The sequence below is a fragment of the Balaenoptera ricei genome, chromosome 12, assembly GCF_028023285.1.
Source record: "Balaenoptera ricei isolate mBalRic1 chromosome 12, mBalRic1.hap2, whole genome shotgun sequence".
In the NCBI taxonomy this organism is placed as follows: domain Eukaryota; kingdom Metazoa; phylum Chordata; class Mammalia; order Artiodactyla; family Balaenopteridae; genus Balaenoptera; species Balaenoptera ricei.
In genome coordinates this window covers 8,012,393-8,030,247 of record NC_082650.1, presented here as the reverse complement: position 1 = coordinate 8,030,247, position 17,855 = coordinate 8,012,393, and the positions used below count along the sequence as shown (strand labels likewise).

At 45.4% G+C, this 17,855-nt stretch overlaps 1 protein-coding gene across 1 annotated transcript; it reads left to right on the top strand.

Annotated features, from left to right (window-relative positions):
* Nucleotides 1–922: 922 nt before the first annotated feature.
* On the top strand, nucleotides 923–1,900 carry MAS1 (MAS1 proto-oncogene, G protein-coupled receptor). The gene has a single exon (XM_059941862.1). It carries the CDS (start codon nucleotides 923–925, stop codon nucleotides 1,898–1,900), a length of 978 nt encoding a protein of 325 aa, XP_059797845.1.
* Nucleotides 1,901–17,855: the final 15,955 nt, after the last annotated feature.

Genomic DNA, 17,855 nt, shown 5'->3' with positions numbered 1-17,855 from the left:
GGAGCCGTGCATATGTTTATTTAGCAATTCCTAAAGTGTGAGGGAAAGTTGCTGATAATCTTTGCTTTGCAGTCTCAAATATTTAGCATTTTTATTGGTTTTGGGTTAGTGCTTTGTTTGGTATCTGTCAATAGTGTTTTGCCACATGGTCTGGACTATGGAGCACGAGGATATGAATACATCTTGTTGAAACGCACCATCTGTTCCCCAGGGATGGTTTGCAGGGCATACCTGGTCTGAGTAGGTGCACAGCTTCGTCACAGATATTGAGACCACGTAAAACACATACCTTCTAATTGTTCACACTTTTGAAAATATTGGTACCCTATTGAACATACTTTTTCCATATTGAATATTGGTACCCTATTGAACCACATAAAACACATACCTTCTAATTGTTCACACTTTCTTGAAAATATTGTTACCCTCTCAATCACCCATCATTTATGGCACTTTATGCATTAAAAAGTGACAACAACAGCATTGCCCAAAGATGTATTTTGTCATCCCATTTTAATGTGATGAACCTGGTCTCTCAGACCAGGAGATGAAGGCCCAGAAGATGAGATGGTTTTCAAAACACCATTCAGAAAGCTCGGGCAGACCAGATATGGACACCAGGAATTTGATCCTCTTGTTTTGGCGGATCCCCTTTGGCGCTGAACCACAAGCAAGTAGTAATACAGAATCAAAGGCTATCGGGGGGATCAAAAAAGATTATTAAATCAGTTCCCTCTCAGTGAAATGTCTAATTTTATCTTCGTTGGAAAGAGAATTGTACAGTCTAGTAAACACTTTTTGTATAACTTGAAGGTTATCATCCGTAGCTGAAGTCTCCCTTTTACTGCAATTCATCAACCTTGATTTTTTCTTAAACTTATTTACAGAAGAATACCTGAAGAGCCCAGGCTGAGGTCCCCTCATGGATGAGGCAAACGGGACATCATTTGTTGCTGAGGAGTCCTCGAACGCCTCAACCAGCGGGAACACCTCAGTAGCAGACCCGCGTCGGGAAATTCCCATCGTGCACTGGGTGATCATGAGCATCTCCCCACTGGGCTTTGTTGAGAATGGAATTCTCCTCTGGTTCCTCTGCTTCCGGATGAGAAGAAACCCCTTCACCGTCTACATCACCCACTTGTCTATTGCGGACATCTCCTTACTCTTTTGCATCTTTATTCTGTCTGTCGACTATGCTTTAGATTACGAGCTCTCTTCTGGCTATTACTACACGATTGTCACATTGTCAGTGACATTTCTCTTTGGCTACAACACGGGTCTGTATCTGCTGACAGCCATCAGTGTGGAGAGGTGCCTGTCCGTCCTGTACCCCATCTGGTACCGCTGCCATCGCCCCAAGCACCAGTCAGCATTCGTCTGTGCCCTCCTGTGGGCACTTTCCTGCTTAGTGACCACCATGGAATATGTCATGTGCATTGACAGTGAAGGACAAACTCACTCCCGAAGTGACTGCAGGGCGGTGATCATCTTCATAGCCATTCTGAGCTTCCTGGTCTTCACTCCACTTATGGTGGCGTCCAGCACCATCTTGGTAGTGAAGATTCGGAAGAATGCATGGGCGTCCCATTCCTCGAAGCTGTACCTTGTCATCTCGGTCACCATCATCATATTCTTCATCTTCGCCATGCCCATGAGGCTCCTCTACCTGCTCTATTATGAGTATTGGTCGACGTTCAGGAACTTGCACCACATTTCTCTTCTCTTCTCTACAATCAATAGCAGCGCCAACCCTTTTATTTACTTCTTCGTGGGCAGCAGCAGGAAGAAGCGGTTCAAGGAGTCCTTAAAAGTGGTTCTGACCAGGGCTTTCAAAGATGAGATGCAACCCAGGCGCCCGGAAGACCACACCACCACCACTGAAACTGAGACTGTTGTCTGACAGGTGGAGGAAATTGTGGACAAAAACAGTAGGACGCAGATGAGCTATAGTTTGTGCTTGGGATGCAACTGAATATCTCCTAAATACGATATAGAAGGACACCTTACCCCATATGCATGAGATGCTAATTAATGCTGAGACTGTACTCTTGCGCTGTACCTTCTGGAAATGCCTAAATACGTGTTGGAACTCTATCCTTTCTGTAGCTTTCAAAAATCTCCTTCTGTTCCTCTTCAGCTCTCCTGGCAGCATTTTCCCATGAACTATAAAAATTACTCCAGCAGGAACGTTTACATATGTGTACAGGAAAGGGTACAAGTATTTGATGGACCTTGAGAAGGTGAAGCCATATAGTGGGAAGAACATGGGTTTTGGAGTCAGGCTGACTCTGTCCTTTGCTGCTGGTGTGACCTCAGGTTTAACCCCCAGGGACCTCATTTCCTCAGTATAAAATGGTAACAGTAATAGTCCATACCTCTCGGGCTTGTGGTGAGGATGAAACGAGAACATGAGGTATGCAAAGCATCTGGCACACCTCAATGTTAAGAAACCTCAGTCTTTCTGATGCCTTTAAGTAGAAGAAGAAATACACATTTCTGTTCTGTAAAGCACAGACACACACAAACACAGACATGCATACACACACACACACGTGTACGCACAACTCTATGGTGTACAAACATTGTTACATGTTTTTAAATGTTGAATGTTCTTTCTGTTTGCTACATGAGAACTTTTCATGCGACAACACTTCTACAGAAAACATCTGCAGATGTTATAACCCCCCAACCATCATGTGTTAGAGCATCATTTCCTGTTGTGAGGGAAAGCGTTTGGCTACCAGTAGAGGAATTTCTCACGGCTTCCCTTCCCTCTGTGGGAATGCTTGATGTAAAGAAAGTCTGTTTTGAAATCTTTTGCTGGATATAAATGTTTATGAATGAAACTTACTTCACGAGTTCATGAGGGTGATTGGGCTTTTGGAACCTCTCCACTCCCCCTGCCCCGCCGTGCCCCCATGAAGTGGGTGATGTATTTATAGCCACAAAGTTCCCGCCTGCAGGCAGGTACAAGGTCCTGAGCATATTCTTCTGTCATTCCTGGAAGGAGGCTCAGCAGCAGGGTCTGAGGAGAGTGTGGCCATATCTCAGAGGGAACCCGGACATTTCTCCCAAGACGGATCTTTGCAGGATTTCATTGGCATCTCAGTGCCCTGCTGCTTGCCTGCCGTGACTTGTGTCTGTACCTTCAGGCACAATGTCCCGGGTTTTAGCTGGGAAATCCGTCGTAGCTTATAGACTACGTTGCTGTGTTTGGTTTCCTGCTGCCCCTTCTGGACGCCCCACGAAAATGGCAATGCTTCATGTGGCTCTGGGGGAGTAAAATGTTCACGCCCATAAATCAGCTCATTAATATTTATATAACTGTGGGTCTCCGAAGGTTCAGAGAAGCCGTGATGAAATGGTTCTCTGTTACTACCTGTTTCTGCTCCATCCTCTTCCTTTGCAGGAAACGGTCGCCTGTAACCATGGGGCCAGCCTCGCTGGGAGCGATGTGCAAGGCTTTCCCACCCAGCCAAACTTGGAGGCAGGAGGCTTTTCAGTGGGTGATGACATCTGATTCAGAAACAAGGCAGCTTGCTTTCAGGAGCCCAGATGGGTGTGGAGCAGTGACATTTAGGATGATCTTGTTTTTGATTGAAAACAGAGCATCTTCGCTGGGAAAGAACAGAATATGGAGATCAGAATCACTCTCCTCTGTTCACCATCGTCTGCCCTGATGCCGCGCTGCCTCTGGGTTAGTGAAAAAGGGATCAACCTCATCTCATCTCAAAGGGATCTTGGTCTCAAAGAGGAACTTAAATACTCTTAGAAACCAGGAAATTTCTACACCGCTGAGACCACTTGTCTCTGGCCGTGACATCTGCCCTGTCTGTGAGCCCCCTCCGCGTCATCTCTCGCCCCGTCTGGGAGACCTCTGGTGGCCCTGGTCCAGTCACTCTCACTGTGTCTCCCTCATTCTCCGTCTCACCCAGACTGCTGAGTGGGCAGAGAACCCTCCCCATGGTCTGATTAGGGCTCCAGCCAAGGTGCAGTCCTAGCAGGCTGGCCTCTCGTCAGGGCCCCGTGAACTCTTCCTCCATAACCTGGGCAGCTCTTCCAAACCCCCACTCTCTCTGAAATCTCTCTGTCTGGAACCTTTCCCCTCACTGTCGCTCTCTCTTCACTACCTTCGGTCATAGATGACTGAAAAAAAAAGAGTCAAGCCATTAGGCAATGACTCTCAGATCCCCCTCCATCTAGGAGGACCCCAATCTTCACCATTCCTTTCCTCTTCGTCTCCACTATGAAGATTTTTCTTCTCTTCCAAATTTTCCTGTCCACCAGCCTCCCAGACAATAATCCTACGCTTATATTAACAACCAAAGTGGTTTTCTTTTCCTTTGGCTGCACAGCGTGACATATGGGGTCTTAGCTCCCCGATCAGGGATTGAACCCACGTCCCCTGCAGTGGAAGCGCGGAGTCCCAACAACTGGACTGCCAGGGAAGTCCCAAAGTGGGTTTTTTTTTTAAGTGAAAAACCAAGTTTTTGAAGTGGTCCACAAGGTTCTCCGTGACCTGGCCCCCGTCTGACTCTCCGGGGCTCATGTGGCTCACTTCTCCCGCCCCTCCTACCTCCTCGAGATCCTTTGGAAATGCCAAGTGCACTCCTATTCCTGGGCTTTCCGCTTCAGTGTTCCTTCTACCTGGGATGCTTCCCCACAGGTCTCTCTCCCCCTCTTCCCTCAGGCTCTGGTCAGATGTCACCTCAGCAGGGGGCTCTCTGCCACCCGACAACAGCCCCTGCCCCCTCTCTTCTCCTCCCCGGTTCTCCTCAGCACTCATGATCATCACTGTGTCACACGTCAATTGGCTCGTCTGTGCCTCTAGAAGGTCAGCTCCCTTGTCTGTGCACCTAGAGGGTCAGCTCCCTTGTCTGTGCCTCTAGAAGGTCAGCTCCCTTGTCTGTGCACCTAGAAGGTCAGGTCCCTGGAAGTGCAGCTGGAATCCACTGCTCCCCTCTCTGGGCTCCTTTTCCCCTGCAAACACGTGGGCTCCATCGCTTGCATCTTCACACAAACCAAAAGTTCAAACAGGAAAGCCGTTCTCCACACTCCTGTTCAGCTCCTCCGCCATCTCTCCTTCCCTTCACAGACAACCTTCTGGAAAGGCCCTTGCACACTCATGCTCTGTGCTTTCTCCTTACCAACCCCCTACACCCCCGGCAGGCTGACTCCGGACCTTCCCACCACATTGTAATTGGCCCAGTGAGGAACGTGAGTGCCTTCCACGTTGCTCAGATGATGGGTTCTCTTCTGCTCATACCGTGTGTGGCATCTGACACGCTGACCATCCTCTTCCTGCGAATCTCTCTTTTCTCGGATTCCAGTTAGCCACTCTCCTTTCCAGCTCTCATTTTAATCCAATCCTTCCCATTCTGAGTCATCGCACCTCTGTCATTGCTCTTCCTCTGCTCCTCCTTTATTTATTTATTTTGTATTGGAGTCGAGTTGATTTACAATGTTGTGTTAGTTTCTACTGTACAGCAAAGTGATTCAGTTATACACACGTACATATATGTATTCTTTTTCATATTCTTCTCCATTATGGTTTATTACAGGACATTGGATAGAGTTCCCTGTGCTGTACAGTAGGTCCTTGCTGTTTATCCTGCTCCTCCCTTAAATGTGTCTGTGTTGCCCGGGATTCAGTACCTGAGCCTCTGCCCTTCCCCCTCTGCACGATCTCCCTGGGGCCTGATCCACAATCACTCACGTAGTCGTGACCCTCAACTCTGCACTGACTGACAAGACTCTTCACTGGGCTCTAGTCCTGTACATTCAGCCACTAAAGGACACTTGAACTTGATGCCCTGTGACACCTCAAATGCAGCCTGTGCCGTCCCCACCATTCCTCCTGTATTCCTCTCTCAGGGTGACACCCTAGTCACCCTGTCACCCAAGCGATGCTATTCCCTTTGCTGAGATGGCCCTCCCCCACTCTTTAATCTGGCAAACTCCACTTATTCATCCACATCCAGCTCCGGCATCAGCCACTTGGCTGCGCCTGCCTGGAGCCTGACTTCCTGGGTGACCGTTTCACACCTTCTCTTTCCTAGTCTTTCTTCCTGCGTCTTCTTCCTGCCCTCACTCGCAGCTGATGCCTTGCTTCCCTTCACCAAGAACAGAAGCCTTCCACGTCTTACCAACACCACATCTTCCGATCCAGCCGCATCTCTCTGCACACAGGTTTCTCCCCGTCTCACTCTGGGGGCGCTCACCGAGCTCCTGGCTAAGGTGAACCCGCACACCTTTCTGCAGGGCTGCAGAAGGCAGGGGGAGGAGCCGTAATGTACCTGATCTCTCTTTTTTTTTTTTTTTTTAATATAGATTAGGCTCAGCCCCTACTTTTTTTTTTTTTTTATTTTTGGCTGTGTTGGGTCTTCGTTTCTGCACGAGTGCTTTCTCTAGTCACGGCGAGCGGGGGCCACTCTTCATTGCGGTGCGCGGGCCTCTCACTGTCGCGGCCTCTCCTGTTGGGAGCACAGGCTCCAGACGCGCAGGCTCAGTAATTGTGGCTCACGGGCCTAGTTGCTCCGCGGCATGTGGGATCTTCCCAGACCAGGGCTCGAACCCGTGTCCCCTGCATTAGCAGGCAGACTCTCAACCACTGCGCCACCAGGGAAGCCCGTACCTGATCTCTTGATAACACATACAGGAAGCTTCTTTTCTTTTTATTTCACATTTGACTCCTTAACATTACAAAGTCGTGTTGAGAGTAAAAATCCTCAAAACAGGAAAACACTGATAACCAAATGTGTCATTTATAAAACTGGTTCCCACCAAGCCTCCCTCTCTGCTTGGAATGCGGGTCTCTCTCCCCCTGCCTCACCAACATTTTTGTGAATCAGTCTCACGACAGTTGACAGTCAATGCAAACACCACGCAAACTGACTGCAAAGTTAAATTGGCGATCCTGCAAGGTATTTGGGATTCTGTGGTGCTGATAAGAGAAGTAGGGGTAATAACACTGCCAACTATTGACAGGAGAGCAGGGAGCAGAGTTAGACCTCATAGCAGTTGAATCAGAGGAAAATAAATAAGGATAGTGATGAGATGAGAGCTTCCCAAAAGAAGGGTTTTAATGTGAAACATTTAAGGAAGGGTCTTGGGAAAACTGATGAAGTCCTCAGGTATTTTTGCAAAAATTAGCCATTTCTCAACACTCAGCAAAAGTAACCATGAAGTAAAGGACATCATATCATGGTATTCTGTCATTAGCTCTTTTTTGCAGCTGACAACAAGAAGATACTGTCATTTCTCAAGGTTCTGTGGGATCATTGAGCTCAGCTGGGTGCTTCTCATTTGGGGTCTCTTGTAGCTGCCGTCAGATGTTGGCTGAGGCCGCAGGGGTCTGAAGGCTGGACTGGGAAGGAATCCAAGATGGCGCACTCACATGGTTGATGGGCGGGCCGCTGTGGGCTCCGCTGGAGAGGCCGTCCAGAGCTCCCACACATGGCCTCTTGATGTGGCTAGAGTTTCTTACAACATGGCAACTGTGTTCTGAGGGAAAAAGCTCCTGAGAATGAGCTTTTCCAAAAGGCCCCAAATCAACATGTGGTTGATATTACAGATATTCCCCCTGTTTTATTGAGATATAATTGACCTAAAACATTGTATTAGTTTTAGGTGTACAACATTACAATAAGTTTTGACAAAAAACAAAATAAAAATTTTTTTCATAATTTTAATTTTACTTTTCAAAATAATGTACTCGGCTTTTTCTTTTTTTCAGGATTTACTGTGAGATTTTGGTCTTCATTTTAACAAGTTTCCTTTTTAAGAAACTTTTTAAAGAACGTTTTTAAAACTAGTCATTCTTGGATAAGGAGATCCTCTTCACTAATTATTATTTTAAAATGTGTACATATGCATGTAACACAAAGGTTTAAATTGTCAAAGCAGATTCAATGTGAATTATAAATCTTACCCAACAGAAAACTGATGATTCAAGTAACACAGGCAAGGGCAGGCACCGATGAAACATTCTGTCCTGGAGGAGCCCAAAACTGAGACGCATTTCTCCAAACGTCCCCTTTTCCTACACCAGAACATATTTTAGTTTCCAACTGACTGATGAGTTTTGAGTGATGAAGACAGACATATGGTTCTCAAAGGAAGACATTTAGGTTTGGGGCCCCTCTGCTTTATACTCTGTTACTTACACAGATAGAAAATGTGTATGTGACCTTCCCCTTCTCTGCCCCATAAAGCTGTATATTCCAAATTAAAAAAAATTTTTTTATTTTATGTTGGAGTATAGGTGAATAATAATATTGTCTTAGTTTCAGGTGTACAGCAAAGTGATTCATATTATATATATACATGTATCTATTCTTTTTCAAATTTTTTTCCCATTTAGGTTATTACAGAATATCAAGCAGAGTTCCCTGTGCTATACAGTAGGTCCTTATTGGTCTATACATTCCAAATTTATTCACAATAATCAATCTTGACAGATCAGGTATATCCTGCTGAAAATAGGACCATTTCCCTGAGTACAACATTTTTACAAGGCAGTCTAACTGAGGTTAGATTCTCTTCAAGGAGGCCCAGTTGAGGTCATTCGTTCCCCAGGGCACTCCCTGTAGGGAAGAGAGTTCCAGGCAAACACTGCCTTTCTAATCTCTCAGTCAACACCAGACTAAATGCTTGAGGCAGAGACCTTGTCTTTCAAGTAGGGGAGCCACGAGAGGACACTGCACTTGTGGTGAGGAGACGAGGACTAAAGCCTGACTCTCTATTTCCTAACTGTGCAAGAGTCAACACATTAACCTCTCTGATTCCGTTATCTATACTCAATGACTTAGTTGGAATTCCCCCCAAAGCAGAGCCTGAGGCAAGGATTTTGTGCCTATAATCTAAATATTTAGAAGCTCATCCCAGGGAGCACGAGAGGGAGTGAGGAATCCAGACAGAAGCAAGGAGGTCAAAATAGGATGACTCAGTGAGTATATGGGCCCAGGACAGTGGGGACCCTCTGAGGGAACACAGGTAACTCACCTCAGAACTGCCCTCCTTGAGGGTGAAGGTGGCGCCGAGCCGCCACCTCCTGCCCCTCATAGGCGAGGGTCACTTTCAGAGTGACAACATCCAGCTCTTCTGGGCCTGGCCTGTGCCAGGTGCAGTGTGGCCTGAGGTGAGCACACTGCTTGCAGGTGACCTCAGATGGCTCCGTAGCTGCCTGACAGCATCTGCTCTAATGGGGTAAAAATAACCTGCCTCACAAAGTAATTGTGCCAAGTAAGAGAGATAATGTGTGTGAAACTCTGTGTAAACTGGGGAGCAGCCTCCAAAAGTTAGCTGTTCCTTGAAGACATCACGCTAAGTGATGGACCACTCACAGAAGCACAAATACCATACAATCCCGCGTATGAGAGGCGCCTAGAGGAATCAAATTCCCAGAGACAGAAAGTGGAGGGGTGGGTGCCAGGGGCTGGGGGAGGGGGACAGGGAGCTATTGTTTAGTGGGGACAGAGCTTTAGTCTGGGAAGATGAAAAAGTTCTGGTGACGGTGGGGATGAGTGCACGACAATGTGAATATATTTCATGCCACTAAAATGTACACTTAAAAATCGTTAACGTGGTGAATTTCACGTGATGTATATTTAGGGAAATAAAAACAATCTGTGCTCACACTTTCGAGGCAGTAGGTGTGATTCTCAGCTCGCTCGATGGTATCTGGCCCTGTGATGAGAACCAAGCCCATGGTGCTGATGACAAAGAATGAAGACAGACTTCCTCTGTCACCCCGAGGGGCGTGGCCCTGGCACTGTCTCCAGGGACAGCGCAGAGACAGGAGGCTAATTAACAATACAGCTCAGAATCGGTTTTTTGAAACGAGTGGCGTCTCCTCTGAAGCAGCCCCACTCAGCCTCAGCGAAGCCCCTGCAGAGGCCACAGAGGGAGCTTTTAGGGCTTCGTGGGCCTTGCTGTTTGTGTTGCGATGACTCAACTCTGCCATTTCTTGTATGAAAGCAGCTGGAAACAATAGTAAATGAATGAGCACAGCGGCGTGCCAATAAAACTTTCTTTACAGATACTAAAAATTAAATCTCATGTAATTATACGTGTCATAAAAACTCTCTTTTCCTTCAACCATTAAAAAATGTCAAAAATTACTCTTAGTTTGCAGGAAAGCAAGTGGTGGCCAGCTCTGGCGTCAGCTGTACTTTGCCACCCTGGCCTAGAGTATTTTGGGAATCTCTCTTCTGGAATGGCCTTCAGTGTGGCAGCAGCACATCCATTTGGACTCCTGACCTCGCTGGTGGCAAATCTTCATTGTTTCCTGGAGATTGGACTTTGCAAAAGGACCAGCAGACATCCTGACTCAAACCTGATGGATGAGGCTGGTGTAAAGCTGAGAAATTTCATTTTTGGAAAATCATAAGGTGAGACTAGAAAACAAAGGAGAAATTTTCTATGGTAGAAATATTCTTGGTTGTAAATAGAATTCCAATGCTATGCTCAGAGACCATTTTACTCAGTCATACCAAACTACATTCTCTGGATTCAGAGGGACTTATTGGAGTTTTTCAGAACCCAGGAATGAAATATTCATGCGTAAGAATTCTTGTTGGGGTTTTAGAAGGATAAAGATCTCGCATATGCCTCTTGGGTACAGCATGAATAAACTCTAATTGCTAACAAATTAAAAAACCAGAACATTTCTAATATTGGGTTGATTAGCACTTGTAAGCTTTGTACCATCACCATCTTAATCTAGGAACATAAGCCTTGTCCCGAGTTGTGGGATAAATATTACAGGATATTATTTATGCAAAGGTCACGATCACACTGATTTATTGATGTATGCTTTTGATCAAAATGTACCCTTTAGAATGATTTGCTCTTAGTCAAACACAGAAAGCTAAAAATATTCCTTAAAGCAAAAACAAAATAACAGCACAATGAACCATCATTAAAAATCCTTCAGCCTGGGCTTCCCTGGTGGCACAGTGGTTAAGAATCTGCCTGCCAGTGCAGGGGACACGGGTTCAAGCCCTGGTCCAGGAAGATCCCACAAGCTGCGGAGCAACTAAGGCCGAGCGCCACAACTCCTGAGCCTGTGCTCTAGAGCCCACGAGCCACAACTACTGAGCCCACGTGCCACAACTACTGAAGCCCGCGCGCTTAGAGCCTGTGCTCCGCAACAAGAGAAGCCACCGCAATGAGAAACCCGCGCACCGCAACAAAGAGTAGCCCCCGCTGGCCACAACTAGAGAAAGCCCGCACGCAGCAACAAAGACCCAACACAGCCATAAATAAATAAATAAATAAATTTAAAAAAAAATCCTTCAGCCTCGTTACTGGTTGAGTGTGCACGAATGTTTATGGGAAATCGAAGTGGGCTCCCGTGTCTTCCTACCTTCCTTCTTCCAAGGAGAGAGGAAATCGATGGGGCCGGAGGGGCCGAGGGGCCCTTCCCCCCCTGCATCTGAGTCAGGGACTCACTAACCCAGTGAGGGCATGACAGCTCAGATTGTGTTTTTGGAGGGCTTAACACCCAACTCCTGCCTTTTATCTCTATAGACCAGAACAAGGATATTTTCAGTGTCAGGTTTGAAGGGCCTTCGGTTAGACACATGAAGTAGGAAGAGGAACGTTAGTTTCACATGGATGGAGTGTGTCCATCAGGTGGGTGGCCCGGCTCAGTCCTCCCCATCCAGCCGTGTTCTCTGGGCCCGTCCGTGGGGAAGGGGTGCAGCGCCCTCTCCCCAGGGACCTGCGGGTGTTAATCATCACTCTTAGCTCATTCCTGCTCGCTTTGGCTTTTCCTCACAGAACTTATTCCCCACTTTCTATCATTTTCCTTACTTGTCTTTAAGTCTGATGAACTGAGATGAGAGAAGACGATGCCAGTGAGGGCCCAGCATCATTGAGGCTACAGATGTCGGAGAGAACCCCTGGGTCCCCGGGCCCTCCCGGCACAGATGACGGCACCGAGGAGAACAGAATGAAATGATAACGCTGCGCGAGTGGCCTGGGAGATGGGGTGAACCTGTGCCCTCTCTGTCGGGTTACAGAGAGGCCCCTGAATGACCGGGGGTGCTCATCAAAGCTGGTCTGAGTTCAGTGAGGGAGCGTCGGGAGGACGAGGCAGGACACCTTTGTCTTAGGAATTGAGCGGTATCTGCTGGATGACAGACTAACTCTGCAAGTTAGGGTTTCTCAGCAGGTGTCCCCAGAGAGGTCCCAGCTCCCGCCTCGGTCCACAGCCTGGATGAGGCCAGGGGACTCCTCAGAGAAAGAGTCCTCCCTCCAGGCCCAAGTGGGTCCTGGAAGGGTTCCTGGTCCACAGGGAGACCACACCAAGAGGAAGCGCTGAGATAATTTATAGTCTTTGGACAGAAGAGTTTCACGACTGTTGAATCTAATAATTAAGATATTGGACTTGTATTTTACATGACTTCGTTTTTCACTTCATTTTTCAAGTCGTTTATTTTTGTTATATTTTGCAAAAGAAAGAGTCTGCAATGGATTGTTAATAAAAACAAAAGGATAATGTCCGTGGCCATGGATTGTTGGGAAGCACTGCTCCGAGGCTCTGTGGGCTTGGATCATCCCTACTTCTTCTCCTTTCTCCACCTGGGGAGTTGTTCTTAACTGTAAAGTCATGCTTTTGTGTCCTGTTGTGCTGTGCCATGTTATGCTGGGTACAGGAAAGCAGGCACCAGCGACCTAAAGAACGGAAAGTTCTTGGGTTTCTGTCGAGGAGGCTGAGTGGCGGCATCAGGGTTGGATGTCCTGATCAGTTGGCCAGGCTGCTGCCGTTGACACTGGCCTCATCCATCACCTGGACACCCCCGCGGAGGCTGGGCTTCGCTGCCTGCCGCCTCCGCCCGCCACACGGTTACACCCTCATCACGTGTGCGCAGAGTCCTGGGCGAGTTTACACACTCAGGACCTGGCTACCACGGGGCAGGTGGAGGGGGTACCTGCCCTCGTGACACCTGGGCCTCTACAGTCCACAGATGCTCCACATCATGGGACCCTCCGAAACGGCAAATGCCTGCTCCACGCCTTTCCTGCCCACACATGTCCCTCCCCCATTTCTAAGCGCTCCCACCGCCCCCTCCAGCTCAAAGCGTCTCCAGTTACTGCATCAGCTCCGACTCTAGGACATCTTGGGGATGCCTTTTCTCTTCTTTTTTTCTTGCCCTGGAATCCTTTTCTGGGTTTAGAGAGAGGCAACGAAATAGGAAACCCTAAGAAGAAAATCACAGGGTAGCGAATATTCATCATTTTGGTAATTAGTCTCTGAAAAGTTATTTTTCATTCAATTTACATTCTGTCAAGCTTCAATCTACACACCTAAATGGTGCATCCTATGGTACAGTTTTAGCACGATCTACATGTGAAGGAGTGGATGATAGTAAAAAATTATATAATGACCAGCTGTGAGAGCTTTTTTTCGATTCCATGATTTTTCATAAGAAACTAAGGGACAAGCTTCCTTATCGTTTCAAGAACCTTGGGCAGCTTTAAGTTTGGGTATGTGTGAGACTTGTGTTTTAAACAAAAGGGGGACAGTTGATTTTGTACAGTGAATTTTTCACATCTTTTAGAGCAATATTCTTTTTTAAAAATTCATTTTACTGAAGCATAGTTGATTTACAATGATGTGTTAATTTCTGCTGTACAGCAAAGTGATTCAGTTATACATATATATTCTTTTTCATATTCTTTTCCACTACTGTTTATTACAGGATATTGAATGTAGTTCTCTGTGTTATATGTGTTGTTTACCCATTCTATGTATAATAGTTTGCATCTGCTAATCCCAGACTCCCAATCCAACCCTCCCCTTCCCCCATCCCTTAGCAACCACAGGTCTGTTCTCTATGTCTGTGAGTCTGCTTTTGTTTCGGAGATAAGTGCATTTGTGTCATATTTTAGATTCCACATGTAAGTGATATTATATGGTATTTGTCTTTCTCTTTCTGACTTACTTCACGTGGTATGATCATCTCTAGGTCCATCCATATTGCTGCAAATGGCATTATTTCATTTTTTTATGGCTGAGTAGTATTCTATTGTATGTATGTACCACATCTTCTTTATCCATTCATCTGTTGATGGACATTTAGGTTGTTTCCATGTCTTGGCTATTGTGAACAGTGCTGTTATGAACATAGGGGTACATGTGTCTTTTTGAATTATAGTTTTATCCGGATGTATGCCCAAGAGTGGAATTTAGAGCAATATTCTTTTCTGGAGTGCACATGAGTTCACAAGTAAGACCAATTGGCCATTGTTATGAGACTTCATTTGCATAAAGAATGATACCTACCTTGTGAGAAGTAGAAACTAATACTACCAACTCAAATCATTATCTACTGTTTGCCAGGCACTTTTCTTAGGGCTCCAGTTGTGGATCTCACTTAATACAACCTTATAAGGACATACTATTATTATCTCTACTTTTCAGACCAACGTCCTCACACTAGTTAACGGTAGATAAAGAATCCAAGCTGTGATGGTCTGACTCCAGAACTTCTGCTCTTCATCTTGCTCCTATATTAGAATCTCTCCCATGTTGACCAAAGATCACTTCCACTGTGGATTCTGAAAAGGAAGTTGAGAAATCTATGTCATGTAGATGACATGAGGAATCACTGGGGAAAGATGAAGATGTTCCTTCAAGCTTAATATCTTTCGCAGAGACAAGCGGTTTAGCTGTTAGGAAAACAAAGTCTTGAAGTTCTGGCTCCTCAGCTGTTCCGCTGTCTTCCTCCCCTAGCCCAGCTGCTGCGGTTTGCTGATATAACTGTTAAACTCTACGGAAAAAACAGAACTGGGGCTGCTCCAAGATTCTCATCTCAGGTTTTAAAAGAAGGTTCTGCAGGACACTGGGCTGCCATTGCCCACCAAGCAGACCAGACTAACCCAGGGAGTGAGAATTAGGGCTGCCTCTAGGGAGCGTCTGCAAATTCCTGCTTCGTGGGCCATTGTTACCTTGTGGTGGTTCCTCCTGGGAACGGATCCTGTGGACCTGTGCCTTTTAGACGTTCCAGTGCAGAACCTGGCAAGTTGAAGGGTACAGAATGAGAATGTAAGACAGACGGGGCTGGAAACACGAAGGGCTCTAAAGCATCTTGAGAAGAATCGGAAAGAAATTAGTCAATACAACATAAGGCTAAAGACGTGACAAAACACTTGATAAATGAACTAAGAAGGCTGAAATGAGTTTGAGAAAGATAAGAATGAACAGTACGCAAACTTATGAATAAAGCATGAATTGTGTCATGATTAGCAGGAATCTATACCTTCTTTCATCAAGGAGCTTAAATGTTTTAAAATAAATTTTAAACTCTTTATGTACCCTATCCCCCTCCCCATTTTTGGAGCCCTTCCTTTTCCAGAATGATCCAGGGAAGTGGATCAATGACCCACCCTTTTAGCCTCAAGCCTCCAGAGAGACCTCATCTCTGACAGCTTTCGTCTCTCAATTAACTGTTGAGTGAATGAATGAAAAAAGCTTTCATGTGATAAACTAACAACGAATCAATGAATTTCGTCTTTCCCCTTCTGTGTGCCAGGCTCAGATTCTGCTTTTGGAAATTCCTTCAAGGCAGCCGTGATATCTGTGTTTAATCTACTCACACCTACGTCAACGGCTGCCCTACATTTTCTCATTATCACTGTCTTTCAATTTTGTCACACATGCTACATAACATACCCTTTTTTGTGTGTGTGCTTTATAAAAATGGCATCATATTCTATGTAGTTTTCTGAAAAATTCTTTTCCCACCTAACGTTATGTTGAGGAGTTCACCTGTGCTGTTGTGTGTGGTTTAGTTCATTTACTTTGACTGCTGAAATACCACAGTTTATTTATTCTCCTGTCAGTGAACTGTTTCCATTTTTTTGTTTGTTTTTAAACTGGAAATGGTTCTGTTTGGGAGCTTTTCTATACATGTCTCTTTGTACACTTGTTCAAGAGTTTCTCTTGGGCACATACCTGGAAGTGACATTTCTGGGTCAGATTTATGATACCACAGCAGAGTGTTTTCTGAAATGCAGCAGGTCAGAGGGTGTGAGCCGGTTCGCACTCCCCCACAGTACCCAGGTCCAGCTGACCCACTCAGTGGGTGCAGAGGATCTGGCTGATCCTCTGTACACGTCTCAGCGTTTGCCAGTCTAGAGGGTATAAAACAGCATATTGTTGTAGACTTAATTTGCACTTACCAGAGTCCAAAAGAGTTGAGCGTCTTTTTATGGTTATTAGCCATTTATGCTGGACTGAAGTGAATAGTGTCCCCTCCGCCCCCAAAATTCACGTCCACTCCAAAAAAAAAAAGAAAAACGAAATTCATTAAAAATAAATAAATAAATACGAAAGAAAAACAGACAAACAGACCAAAAAATTCACGTCTACTCGGAACCTCAGAATGTAACCTTACTTGGGAATAGAGTCTTTGTATATGGAATTAATTAATTTATGATGGGGTCATTCTGGATGAGGGTAAGCCTTGAATCCAATGACGCATGCGCTAATAAGAGTGCTGTGTTAAGACAGACTCAGAGGGAGGGCAGCCATGTGAAAACAGAAGAGGAAATTGGAGATGCATCTACAAGCCAAGGAATGCCAAAAATGGCCAGCAACCACCAGTTGGAGACAAAGAAGGATTCCTCTCTCGAGCCTTCAGAGGGAGCATGGCCCTGCCGGCACCGTGCATCTCTTCCGGTGGTCAAAATTTTAAAAATCTCTCTGGCAAGACCATACTGCCTTAATTACTATAGCTTTAGCTAAGTCTTGATATCTGGTAGGGAAATTTCCTCACCCGATTTATTTTTTTAGGAGTAATGTAGCAAATGCTGCCAATGTATCCCTTGGATTCCTTTACAAGGTCCATTTCACTACTAGAGTTTCCCAGGAACACTTCCTAATAAATTACTTTCCTATGTACCCCTGTCTCAGGGTCTTCTGGAGAACTATTTAAAAATTTTGATATTCCACACACATTTTAGAGTATCTTTTCAGGTTACATAAAAATCCTGTTGCGATTTTGTTTGGAACTGTGTAGAGTATATAGATCAGTTTAGGTGGAGAATTATGCCCTTATGTTAACGAAATATTTTTTACATGTGAATATAAAATACTTTTCTTTTTATAAGTCTTTAGTAACTTTCAACAAATGTTTCATAATTTTCTGAGTGATGATCTTGCACATATTTTATCAGATTTATTTCTATAGTTTTTACTGCTGTTGTAAATGGTGAGGGTTTTGTTTTAATTTTGCTTCCTAACTGTTGCTACTGTATAGAAAGGCGATAGATTTTTACTCTTGGTCCTAATGTTTGGTATGCCTGGTAATTTTTGGTTGAATTCTGGACGTTGTATATGAGAACTATATGTCAGGATCTCTTTGTCAGTCGAGTGAAGCCCACAGACTCCTTCTTAGAAGAATATTTTTAAATGCAGAAAATAAAATGCATAAGATTACAAAGAAACCAGTGATACTAAATTGTAGCCCAAATGATCTGGGGGGTCCATAGATCCTAGTTGAAGAACAGTGTAGAAGTTCTGGGTGATGTTATCTTCCACCAGAGAAGGTTCACGGCAAACTGTGGTGAAGTAGAGAGAGTGGAGTTTGAGGACCTCAATCCAGTCATGAGCTGAGCTGATCTGAGGCTGACCTGCAGTTTTGGAAGGCTTTGTCTGGTTCTGGTTTGCACTCCCCTGCTAGGATGCCACCCCTCCAGGAGTTCCAAATAGGAACTTATTTTAGTGTTTGATACCTCCCAACAAAGAGAAAATCTCAACCTCCCAGTGTTTTAGGGAGTAATATATTTAGCAGAAGCAGGTATATTTCTGCAGATAATAGCCTCTGACAGAGTGTAGATATCAA